General features: G+C 44.9%; 1 protein-coding gene across 1 annotated transcript in view; it reads left to right on the top strand.

Moving 5' to 3' along the window:
- Nucleotides 1–18,363, top strand: part of AHSA1 (activator of HSP90 ATPase activity 1) — a 30,538-nt gene that overhangs the window by 11,145 nt on the left and 1,030 nt on the right. Inside the window, exons 2-8 of the mRNA XM_077463600.1 lie at nt 4,509–4,699; nt 4,847–4,929; nt 8,106–8,223; nt 8,609–8,697; nt 8,790–8,915; nt 14,767–14,868; nt 15,500–15,551. Of these exons, the coding sequence (XP_077319726.1) occupies nt 4,509–4,699; nt 4,847–4,929; nt 8,106–8,223; nt 8,609–8,697; nt 8,790–8,915; nt 14,767–14,868; nt 15,500–15,551 (761 nt within the window). The remainder of the gene's footprint in view (nt 1–4,508; nt 4,700–4,846; nt 4,930–8,105; nt 8,224–8,608; nt 8,698–8,789; nt 8,916–14,766; nt 14,869–15,499; nt 15,552–18,363) is intronic.

Genomic DNA, 18,363 nt, shown 5'->3' with positions numbered 1-18,363 from the left:
AGCATAATCAAATCCTACTCCTGGATCCTCTGGAGTGGTGGCTTGGTTGAGAAGATTCCCCAGTCTCTTGTAAGAGCCCTTCACCTCCTGAAGGACATAATGGGTCTGAGGGGGATTCCATAGCGTGATGAGCTTCCCTCTGCTGCAGGGATTCCTTTACCACTCTTCTCACCATAGATTCCAAGCGTTGATCCGCACCATCTCTTTCATCTGCGACTTTAGAGAAGCAATGATCACAGAGCGATTTGTCTGATGAAATGGGCATCTTACAGCCCCAACATGAATTATCTGGTCCTCTGCTTGAGTGCGAGTGACCACTGCGTTGTCCAGATCTGGAAGACCTGCGGTAACCAGACTTTGACGATGATTTGCGGTGGTGCGATTTTGACGATCCACTGCGACTATGTGCACTGTAATGCGGTTCAGACCTAGAAGGGCTATAAGGAAATATACAAGAAAGAGAGAGAGATACAGACCAGGCTGGTATCAAATGCTAAGGAATACTCCACATATACACAGCAATCCAGCCATGCACATACCTGTTACAAGCGGGCAGGTCACTAGTAGGCAGTGAGGCATCCATGACTAAGAACGCTGACTGTAACAACAATAGACCCTCATAAGCAGCCATACAAAAACACAGGAGCAATAATACATCAGAGCAGATCATAACCTACCTTACACCAACCAGAGAATGGCCCCGGGAAGTCGCTGAATTTCCTGCAATCATTCCCAAATTCTGACATCTCTCACTGTGTTTTAAATATGGCGCCCATGACGTCATCAGCGGCGTCAGACGCGAGATGCCCGCGCGCATGCGCGGGAACCAAGCCTCGCTTTGGATTTGGGTCCGCGCATGCGCAGAACGCAGCGCTGGACCCGGAAACAGGGGGAGAAAGGCTGCTGGAACGCGGAAGCGCCTATGCACAAGAACCAGCTGGCATATGAAAAGACACAGATAGAAAAAAGAAAAACACATAAACACTGCTGCCATTAAAAACGGAATTTTTACAGCTCACCACTCCACCAACGATCGTCTGGCCGAACAGGTTCAAGCACACACCACCGATCCACCGGGCAGATAATGGCCACCTTACATAGCAGGTAATAAGCCGTGCGCACTTTATCTTCGGACAAACCAAGCCTTCAGCGCTACTCTGCCATACACTCCATACCCATGCTTAACAGACAGGGCCTCTCGGAGGAACAAAAGCTTGATAGTCGGCCGACTTGATCGTAGTGAAGATCTCTTCAGATAGGAAACACCTGTCCTATGGAGGAGGACAAAAAAGGAACACGGATAGCAGCTTGGAGCAAAGATTTATGGGAGTAGAGGTCCTATTGGGTAATTATGGAGGCGGGGCTAACCCACATGTATGCTGCCATGGAGCCTGTCAGGAAAAAAGTATTTGAACCCCTGCTGATTTTGTACATTTGCCCTCTGACAAAGAAATGATCAGTCTATAATTTTAATGGTAGGTTTATTTTAACAGCGAGAGACAGAATAACAACAAAAATATCCATAAAAATGCATTTCAAAAAAGTTTTATGAATCGATTTGAATTTTAAGTGTGAGTGAAATAAGTATTTGACCCCTTCGTAAAACATGACTTAGTACTTGGTGGCCAAACCGTTGTTGGCCATCACAGAGGTCCGATGTTTCTTGTAGTTGGCCACCAGGTTTGCACACATCTCAGGAGGGATTTTTTTCCCACTCTTCTTTGCAGATCCTCTCTAAGTCATTAGGGTTTTGAGGCTGGCATTTAGTAACTCGAACCTTCAGCTCCCTCCACATATATTCTATGGGATTAAGTTCTGGAGACTGGCTAGGCCACTCCAGGACCTTAATGTGATTCTTCTTGAGCCACTCCTTTGCCTTGGCCACGTGTTTTGGGTCATTGTCATGCTGGAATACCTATCTTCAGTGTTCTGGCTGAGGGAAGGAGGTTCTTGCCCAAGATTTGATGGTACATGGCCCCGTCTATCATCCCTTTGATGCAGTGAAGTCCTCTCCCCTTAGCAGATAATGCCCCCCCCCCAAAGCATATTGTTTCCACATCCATGTTTGACGGTGGGGGATGGTGTTCTTGGGGTCATAGACAGCAGTTCTCCTCCGAACACAGCGAGGTGAGTTGATGCCAAAGAGCTTGTTTTTGGTCTCATTTGACCACAACACTTTCACCCAGTTCTCCTCTGAATCATTCAGATGTTCATTAGCAAACTTCAGACAGGCTGTGAGCAGGGGGACCCTGCGGGGGCTGCATGATTTCAGTCCTTCATGACGTAGTGTGTTACCAATTGTTTTGACAAGATTCTCCCGTGTAGTTCTGGGCTGATTCCTCACCGTTCTCATGATCATTGAAACTCCACAAGGTGAGATCTTCCATGGTGCCTGAGACTGAGGGATATTTACAGTTATTTTGTGTTTCTTCCATTTGTGAATAATTCCCACCAACTGGTGTCACCCTCTCACCAAGCTGCTTGGTGATGGTGTTGTAGCCTATTCCAGCCTAGTGTAGGTCTACCATCTTGTCCCTGACCTCCTTGGACAGGTCTTTGGTCTTGGCCATGGTGGAGAGATTGGAATCTGATTGCTTCTGTGGACAGGTGTCTTTTATGCAGATAACAAGCTGAGATTAGGAGCACTCCCTTTTAAGAGAGTGATCCTAAGCTTAGCTCATTACCTGTATAGAAGACACCTGGGAGCCAGAAATGTGTTTTTCTGGATATTGTTGTTGATCTGTCTCTCTCTGTTAAAATAAACCTACCATTAAAATGATAGACTGGTTGTTTCTTTGTCAGAGGGCAAGCTTACAAAATCAGCAGGGGATCAAATACTTTTCCCCCTCACTGTACGTTGCATTCACCACCCTCATTCTCTATACATTGCACTGCACAGCTGCCATGTGAGGAAAGCCCTCGTCCTCCATCATCCACACATCAGTGTCTTCACCTCCCTGACACATGACCTGTGATGTGGGGGACATTTTGCCGCCATCATCTGTCCTGTTCAGCTGATGCCATTGTGGACCTGTCCGTGCCGATGTCTTGTATTTACACAATCAGTATCCTGGGGTTCCCGGCACTGGCACCAGTGATATGTTGGTTTTGGGGGTGTCACTCGGATTAGGTTAGGAAATTGTAAACCTTTAATAAGAGACCTATTACTGACAACTTTCTGCCAGTAACTTCCATGTGTTGATTCACTAACCCGGGACAAATGTATAGATCAGAAATGTCCCAATCTGTGCACCTATTCCAGGTCACTAAATCAGAGGATTGAAGCTGGAGGATCAACATGACAGCCAGTGAGTTGGCATTTGCTGGAAGATATGGAGATGATGGTGGCTTCTGTTTTCTCCTTTTTAGGGTTGTATGACATGAACACATGCAGAAACAGATGTACAGGTGTCCCCACATGGTTCGGGGGTTGGGTATAGGCATAGATGGACTCTGGACATATGTATGCAGCACCCTGTTGTTTAGGCAGGGTTGCTCTTAAATTTGTATGCCGGGTATAGCTACCTTGGCCTATTGTTAGAGTGAAATCCATTTCGCTCTAAATTCTTTTGTATTCAAGAAGTGTCTGGCGCCCAATAACTTTTTAACTAGTTTGCACCCACTATGCCTCACAACCCATGTCGGCTATCTCTGGCCCTGGAGGTTCTCAATAGACCGAGGGGGGGAGGGGGGGTGGGACCTTGCTACATATAAAATTAATAAATAATTGCAGCTCAGCAGTCATACAACATGACATTTTTATTTTATCAGGGCGAGCAGTGTAAAGTACCTGAATGTGACTTGTACAGCAGATCTCAGACTTGCAGAGTGAGAAGCAGCACAAGGAGCATGCTGATAGGAGAGAGCAGAGTGACAGGCGAACTTGTCAGTCTGTGTCTGCTGCTTTTGCTTTTTTACTGTCCCGTCACAGGGTGGGGTGACAGAGCTGTGTACATCTCAGGACTGGATGGATAGAAATGCAAATCATTAGTGGCAGGTAAAACAGCCCCTTGTATGCATTTTATCTGTGTGTTTAGCTGTATGTCTGGAGTTCAGCCTAAAGATGGAGCATGTCAGACCTTCAGTGACAATAATAAAGGAAATACTAAATATGGAGCATGTCAGACCTTCAGTGACAATAATAAAGGAAATACTAAATATGGAGCATGTCAGACCTTCAGTGACAATAATAAAGGAAATACTAAATATCCCCCCCCCCCTTTTCCTATACACACATAATGTACACTGAGAAACCCCATCCCTCAAGCAGCAGCCAATCGGGAGGTTTTATTAGGTTATTACATGTTTTGCTCTTGTCTTTTGTCCTATCATAGAGCCTGTATGGTGTGGTCACTTACAGACCCCCTTGTCCTGTCCTTTCATAGTACCCATAAGACCAGGCAACAGTCTGATCACTGACCTCCTTGCTTTCTCTCCTGTCATAGTACCTGTATGACATCATGATGGCTCATTCAGCTCACTGACTGACCCCCGTATTTCTTCCGCAGGACGGAAAGGGACGCCACAGCCTGGTCTAATGATAAATTAAAGGAGCTGTTTATGGCTGTGTCTGTGACAGGCGAGGAGGGCACATGTGAGGTGACCGAGATCAGTAAGCTGGATGGTGAGGCCTCCATCAATAACCGCAAAGGGAAACTCATCTTCTTCTATGAGTGGGACGTCAAACTCAACTGGCAAGGTGAGTGCGCTCCCATATTTGTGTGCACTATAAGGGGCCATTTTATACTGTATGATTGGAGGGGGGGTGATCTATGGTCATGTGACAGGTGGGGCTGTTGTGGTCATGGGATGTGGATAGTAGATGACGCGGTTATTCTGCTTGTAGGACAGTCACAGTCTGGAGTGAAATATAAAGGACATGTGGAAATCCCGAACCTGTCGGACGAGAATGACCCCAGCGAGGTGGAGGTGAGGGTTCTGTGTATCATTTATGATCTCACACAGATTGAGATATTCCTCAACAGAGGCTCCCCTTTGATTTCTCTTCTCGGTGAATTTTGTACAATGCCACTTCCTCAATAGTGATGGGGCTGGACCTGTGTCCTCCACATTCTAGAGCGATAGGTGTGTGTGTGTGTGTGTGTGTGTGTGTGTGTGTGTGTGTGTGTGTGCATATATAATATTTTATACAGTGTGGTACCCCACCAGGGTGATGTTAACATAGGATTCTCTACCAGGTAGGTTAAGGGGCTCCAGGGGCACGCTGAGGGGGTAAGCACTTTTTCGTGGCCAGTTTGTCAGCGCATTATTTCTATTGTTACATTGTAGTAATAAATAAAATGGTTCAACTCATAATGCAGAATTGGTGGGAGCCCTGAGTGTGCGGCATGTCACTTGCCAAATCGCCTGCCATGTTGCCTGCCACAAGATGCGGAACGTCACTTGCCATGTCACCTGCCACACTGCCTGCCACTACATTGGTGGCAGCACTGGTCCATCTAGTACAGAGCGGCACAGAGTGAGGGCATTAGAGTGGTGAGAGATGTCCTCTCTCTGCTCCCCGCCGCACTTTCGACATTGAGGTTGACGGGGCTGAAGAGCAGCGATGTGGGGGGGCAGAGAGAGATGTCGCCTGCCCGCTCGCTTATCTCTTCCACCCAGCGCTCACATGCCGGCCGCCCAGCTGTCTCATGCCGGCCGCCAGGCTCTCTCATGCCACCCGCCTGCACTCGCGGCCTGGCTGCAGAAAGGCCATGGCCCGGAAGTGGGCCGCAGCCCAGGGGTTGACGACCACTGCTCTAGATGGCAGCCCTTCCCTGCTCTGACCCTCAGGCTTGGGCCTTTGGCTTCCCCCTTGCACGCCTGGACTCCTCGGGAGGGTGGAGCCCAGAACCATTGTCAGGTGTCTACAGAAAGACCAACACACACCAGACCAATTTGTGTGTCGGCAATTCTGAAAATCTAGACCCAGAACTAGACTTCATCCCACCCGGATCTCTGGGCTCCAGGTTCCAAAATTGATTTTTCAGAACCATGAAGAGTGAAAAGCCAGGTTGTTCCTCATTAAGCAAAGCCACTGGAGCCCCCTCAACTTGCCTGGTTGAGGATCCTGTGATAGTCAACCCGGTTGGGTACCACACTGTATATGTATCTGTGTGTGTATGTATGTAATAAAAAATATATACTATTATTAGAGTATATGTGTGTAATAAAAATATATACTATTAGAGTGTTTTGTGTGTATGTATATATGTATATGTGTGTGTGTGTGTGTGTGTGTGTGTGTGTATATATATATATATATATATATATTATATATATATATTTTATAAAAATTTGGGCACGGGCACACTTTTTTGGCTCTGTATGCCACCAGAGTAAAATGAATTTGAAGTGCAGACTTTCAGCTTTAATTCCAAAGAGTGGAACATAAATATCAAGTACATGTTTTAGGAACTGAAACCTTATTTATACATGCTGCGTCCCCCCCCCCATTTTCAGGGGCTCAAAAGTAATTGGACAAATGAATATAATCATAAATGTTAATTTGTAATATTTTGTTGAATCCTTTACTGTCAATGACTGCCTGAAGTCTGGAACCCATGGACATTACCAAAGTCTGGTTTTGCCTGCAGCAAGTGAAATGCTCAATTGGTTTGAGATCAGGTGATTGGCCATTGCAGAATATTCCACTTCTTTCCCTTCAAAAGCTCCTGGGTTGCTTTTGCAGTGTGTTTTGTATTATTATCCATCTGTACTGCGGAGGGCCATCCAATCAACTTTGCTGAATCTGGGCTGACAGTATATCTCTAAACACTGCAGAATCCATCCGGCTGCTTCTGTCACCTGTCACATCATCAATAAACGCCAATGACCCAGTGCCACTGGAAGCCATGCATGCTCATGCCATCACACGCTGCACGTTCTACCATGTTTTACAGAGGCCGTTGTGTGCTTTGGCTCATGAGCTGTTCCAAGCCCTCTACAAGCTTTTTTTCTTCCCGTCATTCTGGTACACATTATTGTAAATTCCATCCATCCAAACAATGATTTTACAGAACTGGTCTGGCTTATTTAGATACTTTCTGGCAAAGTCTAATCTGGCTTTTCTTTTTCATTAGGCTTATGAATAGTTTGCACCTTGTGGTGAACTCTCTGTATTTGCTCTTGTGAAGTCTTCTTTTGACTGTAGACTTTGACAATGATCGGTACAATAACAGTAACATTTTTAGGACAACAGTCTGCCAACAGACCATGCCCTGCCAACAATCGTACCTTGTGTACGAGGATTAATGCTGTGTACACACAGTTGGACTTTTCGACAACAAAGGTCCGATGGAACGAATCAGTCAGACAATTCGATCGTGTGTGTGGGCTTCATCGGACCTTTGCTGTCAAAATCAGACGGCCTTTCGATTTTTAGAACATGTTTCAAATGCGGTCGAAAAATCTGTTCGTCTGTATGCTAGTCCGACGGATATAACCAACGATAGGGCAGCTACTGGCTATGAGCTTCCTTATTCTAGTCCTGTTGTATGTCATCATGGTCGAATCCGTCAGACTTTGGTGTGATTGTGTGTAGACAAGTCAGTTTCGGCGGAGTTCAGTCCGACGTAAAGTCCGGCCGTGTGTACACGGCTTTAGAATCAACTCCAGACCTTTTTTACCTGCTTAATTGATGAAGTAGCAGCCCACAAATGGCCATGAAACCGCTTTTAAGTCAATTGTCCAATTACTTTTGGTCCCTTGGGTGGGGTGGGGGGGGGGGGCCCTGGCTGTAATTCCTAAACCCTCCCTCTGATTTGGATGTACATACCCTCAAATTACACCTGAGAGTGTGCACTTTCAGTCTATATCCATTATAGAACTATAGTTTATACACACCCCTCTAGTACTTCCAGACAGTGGGAAATTGTGTTGCTTATGATTGGTCCTGTCCTGTCACATGTTGGTGGGGAGAGAGACTTGAGCACTGTGTAAACTTAAACTATAGTAACTGACAGCTTACACAGGGTTTCCTCCCCCCATGGTAAAGAAAATTCATATATGCATTTTGGGTGGGGGGGATAAAGGTGAACCCATTTGTCTCGGCATGGACGCAACATAGGTCAGTTATGTCTGCTGATGTCTCTCCCCTCCCGTAGATCAGAGTTTCTCTTGCTAAAGATGAACCGGACACCAACCTGCTCAGTCTGATGAGGAAGGATGGCGTGCAGAGGATTCGGGATGCTGTCGCCAATTACATCTCTACTCTGAAGACAGGTGAGAGCCCTTTTTAATTATATAATCCTTCTGGCCCGTATGTTGCCCTCGAGGAAAGGTGTAGAACACTTTGTTCCATGTTCCATAGAGCCACCTCTACTGGGAACAAAATCTCTATAAAACAAAGGGAGCAGCACATATCCACCCATCTCACACACACACACACATATATAATTTATATTTTTTTGGTCCCCTCCTCCAAAGATCTTCTGCAGACTTCCCTCCCCAAACATTCTGATGATTCCAGTGCCACCATGCAGTTTGGTGCTCCAGATTTTGGGGTGACGGCGGGTTGAGATTCCCAGGCACTTGTCTGTTGCTGAATGTCGGCTCTCTGGAGGTTTTCAATTTGGATTCTCATCCCGTTTCCCATCTTCTATTCCAGAGTTCACACAAGGAATGATCCTGCCAGTCACCAATGGAGTCACACACGCGACTGTCGACAATATCAAGCAGACAGCGCCTCTGCCAGAGGTAATTTATTTTTCTACTGTAGTATGTGACGTGTTGAGGCTCCTTTCTCCCACTTGATATATTTACAGAAAGTGATGATTTGTTCTCCGCAGACACAGAACGCCAAATCAACAACGTGTCAGAACACAGGAGTGAAAATTCCCACGTGTAAAATTTCCATGAAGGAGACCTTCCTGACCTCGCCGGAGGAGCTGTACAGGGTGCTCACTACCCAGGAGGTAAGGTCTAGTAGGGGCAGCGATATTCTGACCTGGGGGCGGGGGGGATCGTCTTTAGGCTGGTGACTTGACTGATTGGCAAATCTTTATATTTCTTGCCTTTTTAAAGTGTTGCTAAACCCACAACAGTAAAATCAGTCTATATATGGAGTAAAGCATGCTTGTTATACTCACTGTGGAGTTGTGTATAAAGGCTGCTTTGAGCCTGTCTTCTCTGATCCTCTCCTTCTTCCACTGTCCCCAATCCTTCTCCTCCTGATAGAACAGAGCCATTGCGGCCACTCTGCACATGCTCAGTTTGGTGTGACTTTTCAGAGTTGTTGTGTGTTTTTTTTTTTTTTTTTCCTTGGGAGAGTGCACAGGACCAATCAGCACTGTCCAGACAGGGGTCCTGCAGCCCCATAGGACAGAGGAGAATAAAAACTCCTCCTACACGCTTTAGCCAGATACTGATAGAAGTCACAAGATACTGCTGATGTGAAAAGGTTTAGCAGTTTAGATTTACTAAAATAATTGCATTTCCATGTTCTGTGTACTGTGGGAGACCAGATATAGTGAATGCAGGCTCCTGGGTTTAGTGGCTTTAAAGGGGTTGTAAAGTGTTCAGGTTTTTCACCTTCATGCATTCTTTTTCTTACCTGAACTCAGTCCTTTCAGTGATGGGGATGAGCACAGCTGCTCCAGCCGCTGTCTCGGGTCCTCATTGGATAGGTAGCGCAGGAGCCATTGGCTGCTGTCAATCAAATCCAGTGACACGGGAGCTGGGGGGTGGGCCGAATCCTGCTGTCTGTGTCAATGGATGCAGCAGAAGGACTCTGGAGCCAGGGGCGGACTGACAACTCATGGGGCCCCCGGGCAATAGGAGATCCTGGGGCCCCCCTGTCCCCGCCCATGTGTTCCCACCCACACTCAAGCCACACCCACACAAATCCCCACAATCATATTGCACTGCCCACACTACATAAGTTTGTGTTTGTAAAGACTCTTTTTAAAAAAAAAAAAAATAACAAACATACATATATTTACCTCCACTGTGCAGTTTGTTTTGCACAGAGTGGCCCTGATTCTTGTCTTGCGGGCATGCTCCTGAGTCCATCTTTTTTTGTCTATAGACACATATTTACATACATGTGCTCATCCGACATAAAGCTTTTCATATAGAGCGTGTGCGGGGGTCATGGGTGTGCTTTACATTTTTATAATTTTTATTTACTTTATATCATTTTCACTGATCACCAATGTAAGGCACATTCTTCTCACTGACCACCAATGTAAGGAACATTCTTCTCACTGATCTCCAATGCAAGGAACATTCTTTCTGCTGACCACCAGTGTAAGGAACATTCTTCTCACTGATCTCCAATGCAAGGAACATTATTCTCACTGATCACCAATGTAAGGAGCATTCTTCCCACTGATCACCAATGTAAGGAGCATTCTTCCCACTGACCACCAATGTAAGGAGCATTATTCTCACTGACCACCAATGTAAGGAGCATTATTCTCACTGACCACCAATGTAAGGAGCATTATTCTCACTGACCACCAATGTAAGGAGCATTATTCTCACTGACCACCAATGTAAGGATCATTATTCTCACTGACCACCAATGTAAGGAGCATTATTCTCACTGACCACCAATGTAAGGAGCATTATTCTCACTGACCACCAATGTAAGGAACATTCTTTCTGATGACCACCAATGTAAGGGACATTCTTCTTACTGACCACCAATGTAAGGAACATTCTTCTCACTGATCGTTCTTTCCGCTGAAGTGTACAGATATGTCAGTGTTGTATATAAGAAATAGCTCTCAGTATACAGATATCAGTGTTAAGCTGCTTTCACACTGGGGCGGTATTCAGGCGTTATAGCGCCTGTATAGCGCCTGAAAAAAACCGGCCCCTTTCACTCCAGTGTGAAAGCCGGAGGGCTTTCACACTGGAGCGGTGCGCTAGCAGGACAGCGAAAAAAGTCCTGCTAGCCACATCTTTGGAGCGGTGAAGGAGCGGTGTATTCACCGCTCCTAAACCGCTCCTACCCATTGAAATCAATGGGACAGCACGGCAATACCGCCCGCAGACCGCCGCTAAAACGACGGTAAAGCGCCGCTAAAAATAGCGGTGCTTTACCGCCGACGCCCGCACAGCCCCAGTGTGAAAGCAGCCTTAGGGAAAGCACTCAGTGTATAGATGTCAGTGTAACATGTAAGGAAATATCACTAAGTGCTATTCTCTATATATAACTGATATCTATACATTGATATCTGTATACTGAGAGCTATTCCTTATATACAATACTGATATATCTGTACACTGAGGGGCACTCAGTGTACAGCTATCAGTGTACCAGGGAATAGCACCTGGTAGATGGGCACTGGGGAAGAAGGAACACATAGTGAGCCTGGCTGGTGATCAGAGACATGCTGTGACTACACACTGACCTGCTGCTGCACACAAGGCAGGTCAGCTGACTGTCCCCGACATGATGATTCCTCTGTGTCCTAACTCTGCAGCCTCCACCTCTCACTGACTTTCCCCCGCGGCATGGATGTACACTGTGACCCCGCCCCTCTGCTGAATTCCCCAGGAGGAGAGGTGGCCGGAGCGCCTGTTACTTCTGTCATTCTCATTGCTTCATGATCGCTCTGTAATTGGCCAGCACCCCAGTCCTTTCATATAGCCTCACTAACTGCAGGCAGGGATGATATCGCTCACTACCTCCACGGTGCATAAACTTCCCCAATCCTTCATAATAAGCTGTGGGCACATCCAAGGGCAGACTGAGCATGGGGCCCCCCTGACTCCGGGGCCCTCGGTCAGTGACCGAATGGTCAGTCCGCCCCTGTCTGGAGCGTGCCCGCATGTGCCCCTATGGAATGCGGCTCTCCGTGGGGGCTCTCAAGAAGAGGAGGAGCCAGGAACGCCACGGTGGACCCCAGAAAAGAAAGATCGGGGCCACTCTGTGCAATACCCTTGCACAGAGGAGGTAAGTATAGCTGAATTTTTTTTATTTTTATTTATTTTTTATAACAAACAAAGCTTTTTAATCACTTTAACCACTTGCCGACCAGAAGTTATACTGTGGCAGGGCGGCTCTATTAAGCGAATTGCCATATCAGGGCGGCGCTTCGTGTAATGGCTACAGTGGGCGTGCACGGCGCCATAGCCGATGTGTGTGGCCGCGATGTCCACCAGCCACCCGCGATTGCTCCGCAGAAAGGCAGTACGGGGATCTGTCAAGTAAACCTAGCAGATCCTCGTTCTTTCAGGGGAGTACCGTGTGCTTGTTCCTAGTGATCAGGAATGGTGATCTCTCTGTACTCTGTCAGTTCCCTCCTCCCCACAGTTGGAAGCACCATCCTAAGGAACATTTAACCCCTTGATGGCCCCCTAGTGTTAACCGCTTTCCTGTCAGTTATACAGTAATCAGTGCATTTTTATAGCACTGATCGCTGTATAAATGTCACTGGTCCTAAAAGTGTCAAGTGTCTGATCTGTCTGCCGCAAAAGCGACACAGTGCCGTATAGCAAAAAATGGCCTGGTCATTAAGGGGATAAATCCTTGTGGGGCTGAAGTGGTTAAGCTTTTTTGTAATGTTCAGTGTTTTCTAAATATTTTTGAGGTGCAGAAGGAGTGCTTGAAAACAAGATTCATACAAAACGGCAAATAGGCTTGCACTCATATGTAAACGGAAAGTGATCACACGGTGGGAGTTGCATATATCTGGGGCCCCTCCTTCATATATGGGTCCTTTAATTAAAGTAGAACTTCAGGCAAAACCCTTTATTTTTATTTTTTTATCCCATTTTGGATAGAGTAGGCGAGAGTTACAACCCCTGTCAGATTTTGTTTATTTTTTCCTCCATCTGTGTCCCATTGCAGTGATTTCCCTTCACTTTTTGTCCCATAGCCAAACGGGAAGTGAGAGGGAATCCCTAGGGCCTCCCCCTTTTTAATAAACACACACTCACCTGTCCCACGGTCCAGCCATACGGCCGCCCGAACCCTCACTTTTTCTCCCCCTCCCCCTTCTCTACACCGGCATCATAAGTGTGGGCACCCAGCTGTGACATCTTGTGACTTCATAGTCTAGTACACCCTGCGCGAGTCATGCTGACCTCCTCAATGGCCCGGCAATCTTCTGGGACCTGTGACATGTCCCAGAAGATTTCAGGGAGGGGGAGAGGAGAACTTCACTAGGCGGCCCGAGCAGAAGTAGGAGCTGTATACTTGTCTCACTCACACTCACACACACACACACACACACACATACACATTTGGGTGGTATTCTGCTTTAAATTTGCAGACTGGCTGTTTCATATCCCCCATCTCTTAGTACCTGGGCTCCTATATTAAAACTGCAGGCTGGTTGTTGCATATACTAGATCCTCCATTTGGTAACTGGGCTTCAGTGCATGAAAAACTGTATACGCACCTTTTATTTTCCAAAGCGCTGCACCACTTGTTGACTGTGGTGCATTGGGTTGTTATTTAAAACAAATGTCACTGCAATGTACTGTAGCAAACAGTGTATTGTTGCACAATGACAGCGTACAGATTTTTGCTACACAAAAAAAAATTTTTTTACATGTATTTCAGGATTTCTGGACAGCTTCAAGCCAATGTTAATTTTGTTGACTAAAACATTTTTTATACTATTTTAGTCGACTAAAGTACAATTAAAATGATTAAGACTAAAACTAAATTGAAATTTGACTTCAAAATTAACACTGGCCTGTAGTGCATGTTCGTTCCTCAATACCATAAATAACGTTACATTTTCACTCCAGCTGTATATGATGAGTTTGGAAATTGTAGAGTAATGTTAACTAATACATTACAATTACACCCATTCGATTTTAGACTGAGATATTTTTTTTTTTTTTTTAGTTTAAAACGTACTGGAGATTTTAGTCGACTAAAACATAGGACATTTTAGTCAACAAATGTACTGGAGATTTAGTCTACTAAATATGACTAAAACAATTGCAGAAGACTAAAATGAAATCAAAATTTGCTGCCAAAATTAATGCTGCTTCAAGCTGCTCTCCAGGTTTTATTTTTAACTAGTTTGTTTGGGCCAAGCTGTAGCAAAGGAACACCTTTCTACACCACCTGGGCGTGCTATATAAACTTTCATATAAGAAATTGTGCGCCTTCCAATGTATCAGAAATGGATAATTTCTAAAAAATGCTATGAAATATACTGTTCACGACAGGGAGGAATATTTTTTTCCCTGCTGTAGCAAATTTGGATATTTGGGTATAGGATTATGTATATGGGGGATCTAAAAAAAATATATATATATTTACACAGGCATGAATCCCCAACCTTTTAAGATGTAGTTTTATGAACGGCATGGACAATTATTGAATTATTATAGACATAATGCAGTATAATGAATAGTTCATTGCACAAGGCACTTTTGGTGAATTTGTTTCATAATACACAGCACACGTTATTTGAGTGTGTGTATGCATATTTTCTTTTGTTGTTGTAACAATACTTTTGATTAACAGCATAGTTCTATCTTTGATTCTTTTGAGTTGACATCATGCCATTTTTTAATATAATTGTCTTAGTGCCCCATCGTTGGTGTCGGTGGGAGCGATAGTGCCCCAAGGGCCAGATAAAGGCAAGCAAAAGGCTGCAGTTTGGAGAACACTGATATAGAAAATAGTTGCAGCTTGGCCCAAACGAATTAAAGGGAAAACCTGAAGATCAGCTTTCATACTTCCCACAGAGATAATGTTTGTTTGTGGCCATAAGGGGGCAGTATTGTGATTTGATTTTTGTCCAAAAAGCGGCAGTATTGTACTGATGTCTTTTTATTATCTCTCTTCAGTTGGTTCAGGGCTTCACACACTCGCCAGCGACACTCACAGCTGAAAAGGGCGGAAAATTTAAATTACTGGGAGGAAATGTCAGCGGAGAGTTCACGGAGCTGGTGAGTGTTTTTGATGTGGTGATGTAGTAAAGAGGGGAAGGGGATGGGGGTTGCTGTACATTGTAGTAAGGGGGGGGGGGGGGGGGGGTCGGCGGGTGGGCAGGCAGACAGTCTATACCAGTGATGTCAAACCTTAGCACCCCAGATGTTTTGGAACTAGGTTTCCCATGATGCTCAAGTACACTAGAGTGCATGAGCATCATGGGAAATGTAGTTCCAAAACATCTGGGGTGCCAAAGTTCACCATCACTGGTCTATACATTGTAGTGAAGGGAAGGGTCTGTACATTTGTAATAAAGATTGGGATCAGTATAGTGTTGCAATGTGTGCTATTAGGGAGTCTGCATACATAGAGCCCATCTGTGTTCCTGAGGCAATGGTATGTAGCTAGCTACAGAGGCCATGGTGGAGGACTGTGGTGGCTACAAATCTAATGGTAGGGAGCAGTCCCTGATCTGGGGGGAGGAGGCACTGGGTGGGTGCAGAGGCCCTGGTACGGGGGAAGAGGCTCTGGGTACTCATCGGGTGATTTATTTAAGTTTGGTTCGTATTCTGGGGTCTTCCCCAGTGTGTTTCTACAATGCTGACCTGTCCCTGTGTATATTATAATATTGTTTGTTTTTTTGTTTAGGAGCCGGAAAAAAGAATTGTCATGTCTTGGAGGTTTAAGTCATGGCCTGCGGGTAAGAGTTGTATTTATAAATTTCCCCTTTGATTTCAAGAAAAGGGCCCTGAGACCCCTGTTTGTCCATCCTGCTCACTGCAGGGGTCATTCTTTACAATGATTGATGAAGTTGAACTCCAGGCGAACAGCCAAATACAGTGGATATAAAGTCTATACACCCCTGTTAAAATGTCAGGTTTCTGTTCTGTAAAAAAAAAATAAGACATGGATAAAACCTCTCAGAACTTTTTCCACCTTTTTAATGTGACCTATAAACTTTACAAGTGAATCGAAAAACAAACTGAAATCTTTTTTGGTGGGTGTTAAGTAAAAATTAAAAACTAAAATAAGTGGTTGCATAAGTGTGCAACACCCTTTTTATAACTGGGGATTTAGCTGTGCTCAGAATTATGCAATCACCTTCAAACTTGTGTTGAGTAGGAGTCAGCACACACCTTCCATCATTTAAAGTTCCTCTGCTTAACCCCAAATAAAGTTCAGCTGTTCTAGTAGGTCTTTCCTGACATTTTCTTAGTCTCCTCCTTCAGCAAAAGCCATGGTCCGCAGAGAGCTTCCAAAGCATCAGAGGGATCTCCTTGTTAAAAGGTATCAGTCAGGAGAAGGGTACAAAAGTATTTCCAAGGCATTAGATATACCATGGAACACAGTGAAGACAGTCCTCATCAAGTGGAGAAAATATGGCACAATGATGACATTACCAAGAACTGGACGTCCCTCCAAAATTGATGAAAAGAAAAGATGAAAACTGGGGGGGGGGGGGAAGGCTGCCAAGAGGCCTACAGTAACATTAAAGGAGCTGCAGGAATATCTGGCTGTGTGGTACATGTGACAATCTCCCGTATTCTTCATATGTCTGGACTATGGGGTAGAGTGGCAAGATGGAAGCTTCTTCTTATGAAGAAAAACTTCCAAGCCCGACTAAAGTTTGCAAAAACGCATCTGAAGTCTCCCAAAAGCAGGTGGGAAAATGTTTTCTGGTCTAATGAAACCAAGGTTGAACTTTTTTGGCCATAATTCCAAAAGATATATTTGGCGCAAAAACCGTGCATGTCGCCAAAAGAACACCATACCCAGTGTGAAGCATGGTGGTGGCAGCATCATGCTTTGGGGCTGTTTTTCTTCAGCTGGAACAGGGGCCTTAGTCACGGTAGAGGGAATTCTTAACGGTTCCAAATACCAGTCAATGTTGGCACAAAACCTTCAGGCTTCTACTAGAAAGCTGAACATGAAGAGGAACTTCATCTTTCAGCATGACAACGGACCAAGGCATACATCCAAATCAACAAAGTAATGGCTTCGGCAGAAGAAGATTAAAGTTTTGCAATTGGCCAGACCTGAATCCCATTGAAAATCTGTGGGTGATCTGAAGAGGGCTGTGCACAAGAGATGCCCTTACAATCTGACAGATTTGGAGTGTTTTTGCAAAGAGTGGACAAATGTTGCCAAGTCAAGGTGTGCCATGCTGATAGACTTGTACCCAAAAAGACTGAGTGCTGTAATGAAATCAAAAGGTGCTTCAATAAAATATTAGTTTAAGGGTGTGCACACTTGTGCAACCATATTATGTTAGTTTTTTTTAGTTTTGCGTCCCTCCACCTAAAACATTTCAGTTTGTTGTACAGTATTATAGGTCACATTTAAAAGTGGGAAAAGTTCTGAAATTATTTCAGAGCAGTAGCAGTAAAATTGTTATAGGGTGGACCTTAAGTGGTTAAAGCCTAACTCCTGCTTTGCTATCACTTGAAATAGTTTTGTCCTGGCCAAGCTGGCCGAAATAAACTATTTATTTTTAGTATTTGTTGTAGCTGCTGTCAGCTCTTTGTATAAACTGTATGTAGCATCAGCTATGCACAGTAAACATTGTGATATTCTGGCATTGGTACAAAGACTTATCATCGTGTAGGACAGATCACTGCTCAGCCATTCACTGGAAGCTTTGTATTTTATTTGTAAATACAAGAATTCCTCTGAATAGCTGAGGTAGAGATTTATCAAGATACAAGCCCCTTGTATTCATTGATAAAATTCAAGGCTTTCCGTGAATGGCTGAGCAGTGCTCGGCACGACTCCATTTTGTTCTGGCAGCAGTTGGGAAGTCCCCACGCCCCTGCTGAGACTCATCACTGTATACTGTTTGTAGCTAATGCTAAATACAGTTTATACAGAGCTAACTCAATTGGTTCATGTGGGCCAGCTTGGCAAGAATTAACAATTTCAAATGATCTCAAGTTAGAGATAGGTTTTAAGACCCCTTTTACACTGAGGCGGTTTTCGCTCTAGAAATAGCACCTGAAAGCCGCCTCCCATTCATTTCAGTGTGACTTTTCACGCTGCGGCAGTGCGCTTGTGAGACATTAGGAAAAGTCCTGCAAGCAGCACCTTTTGTGGCGATTTTGTGGCTGTCTGTATACAGCACTCCCAAAACGCCCTGCCCGTTGAAATGAACAGCCAGCGCTTCCAAAGCTCTGCAAAACGGGTGCTTTTAACCCCTCCTTCTGCAGCTAGCGGGAATTAAAAGTGCCACTGAAACAGCGGTAATGAGCCGCTAAAACGAGCAGCGCTTTACTGCTAATGCTTGGCCAGCCCCAGTGTGAAAGGGGTCTAAAGCAGAACTATAGGTCATTTTTATTTTATTTCATTTTAAATAGAGGAATATAATCACTGTCAGTGATTTTTGTTTTTGATATTTTTTTTTTTTTTTGCCATCTGTTCCCTTTCTGAGAGTTCACTTCCTGTCCCATAGCCAAAACAGGAAGTAAGAGGAAATCCCTGCAAATTGACGGAATTCCTTGGGGACCCCCAAGTCACCA

The sequence above is a fragment of the Lithobates pipiens genome, unplaced genomic scaffold, assembly GCF_037356315.1.
Source record: "Lithobates pipiens isolate NorthernLeopardFrog02 unplaced genomic scaffold, aLitPip1_a1.2 Scaffold_30, whole genome shotgun sequence".
NCBI lineage: Eukaryota > Metazoa > Chordata > Amphibia > Anura > Ranidae > Lithobates > Lithobates pipiens.
The sequence above is the reverse complement of the archived record's forward strand: the minus strand, read 5'-3'. Positions and strand labels throughout refer to the sequence as shown.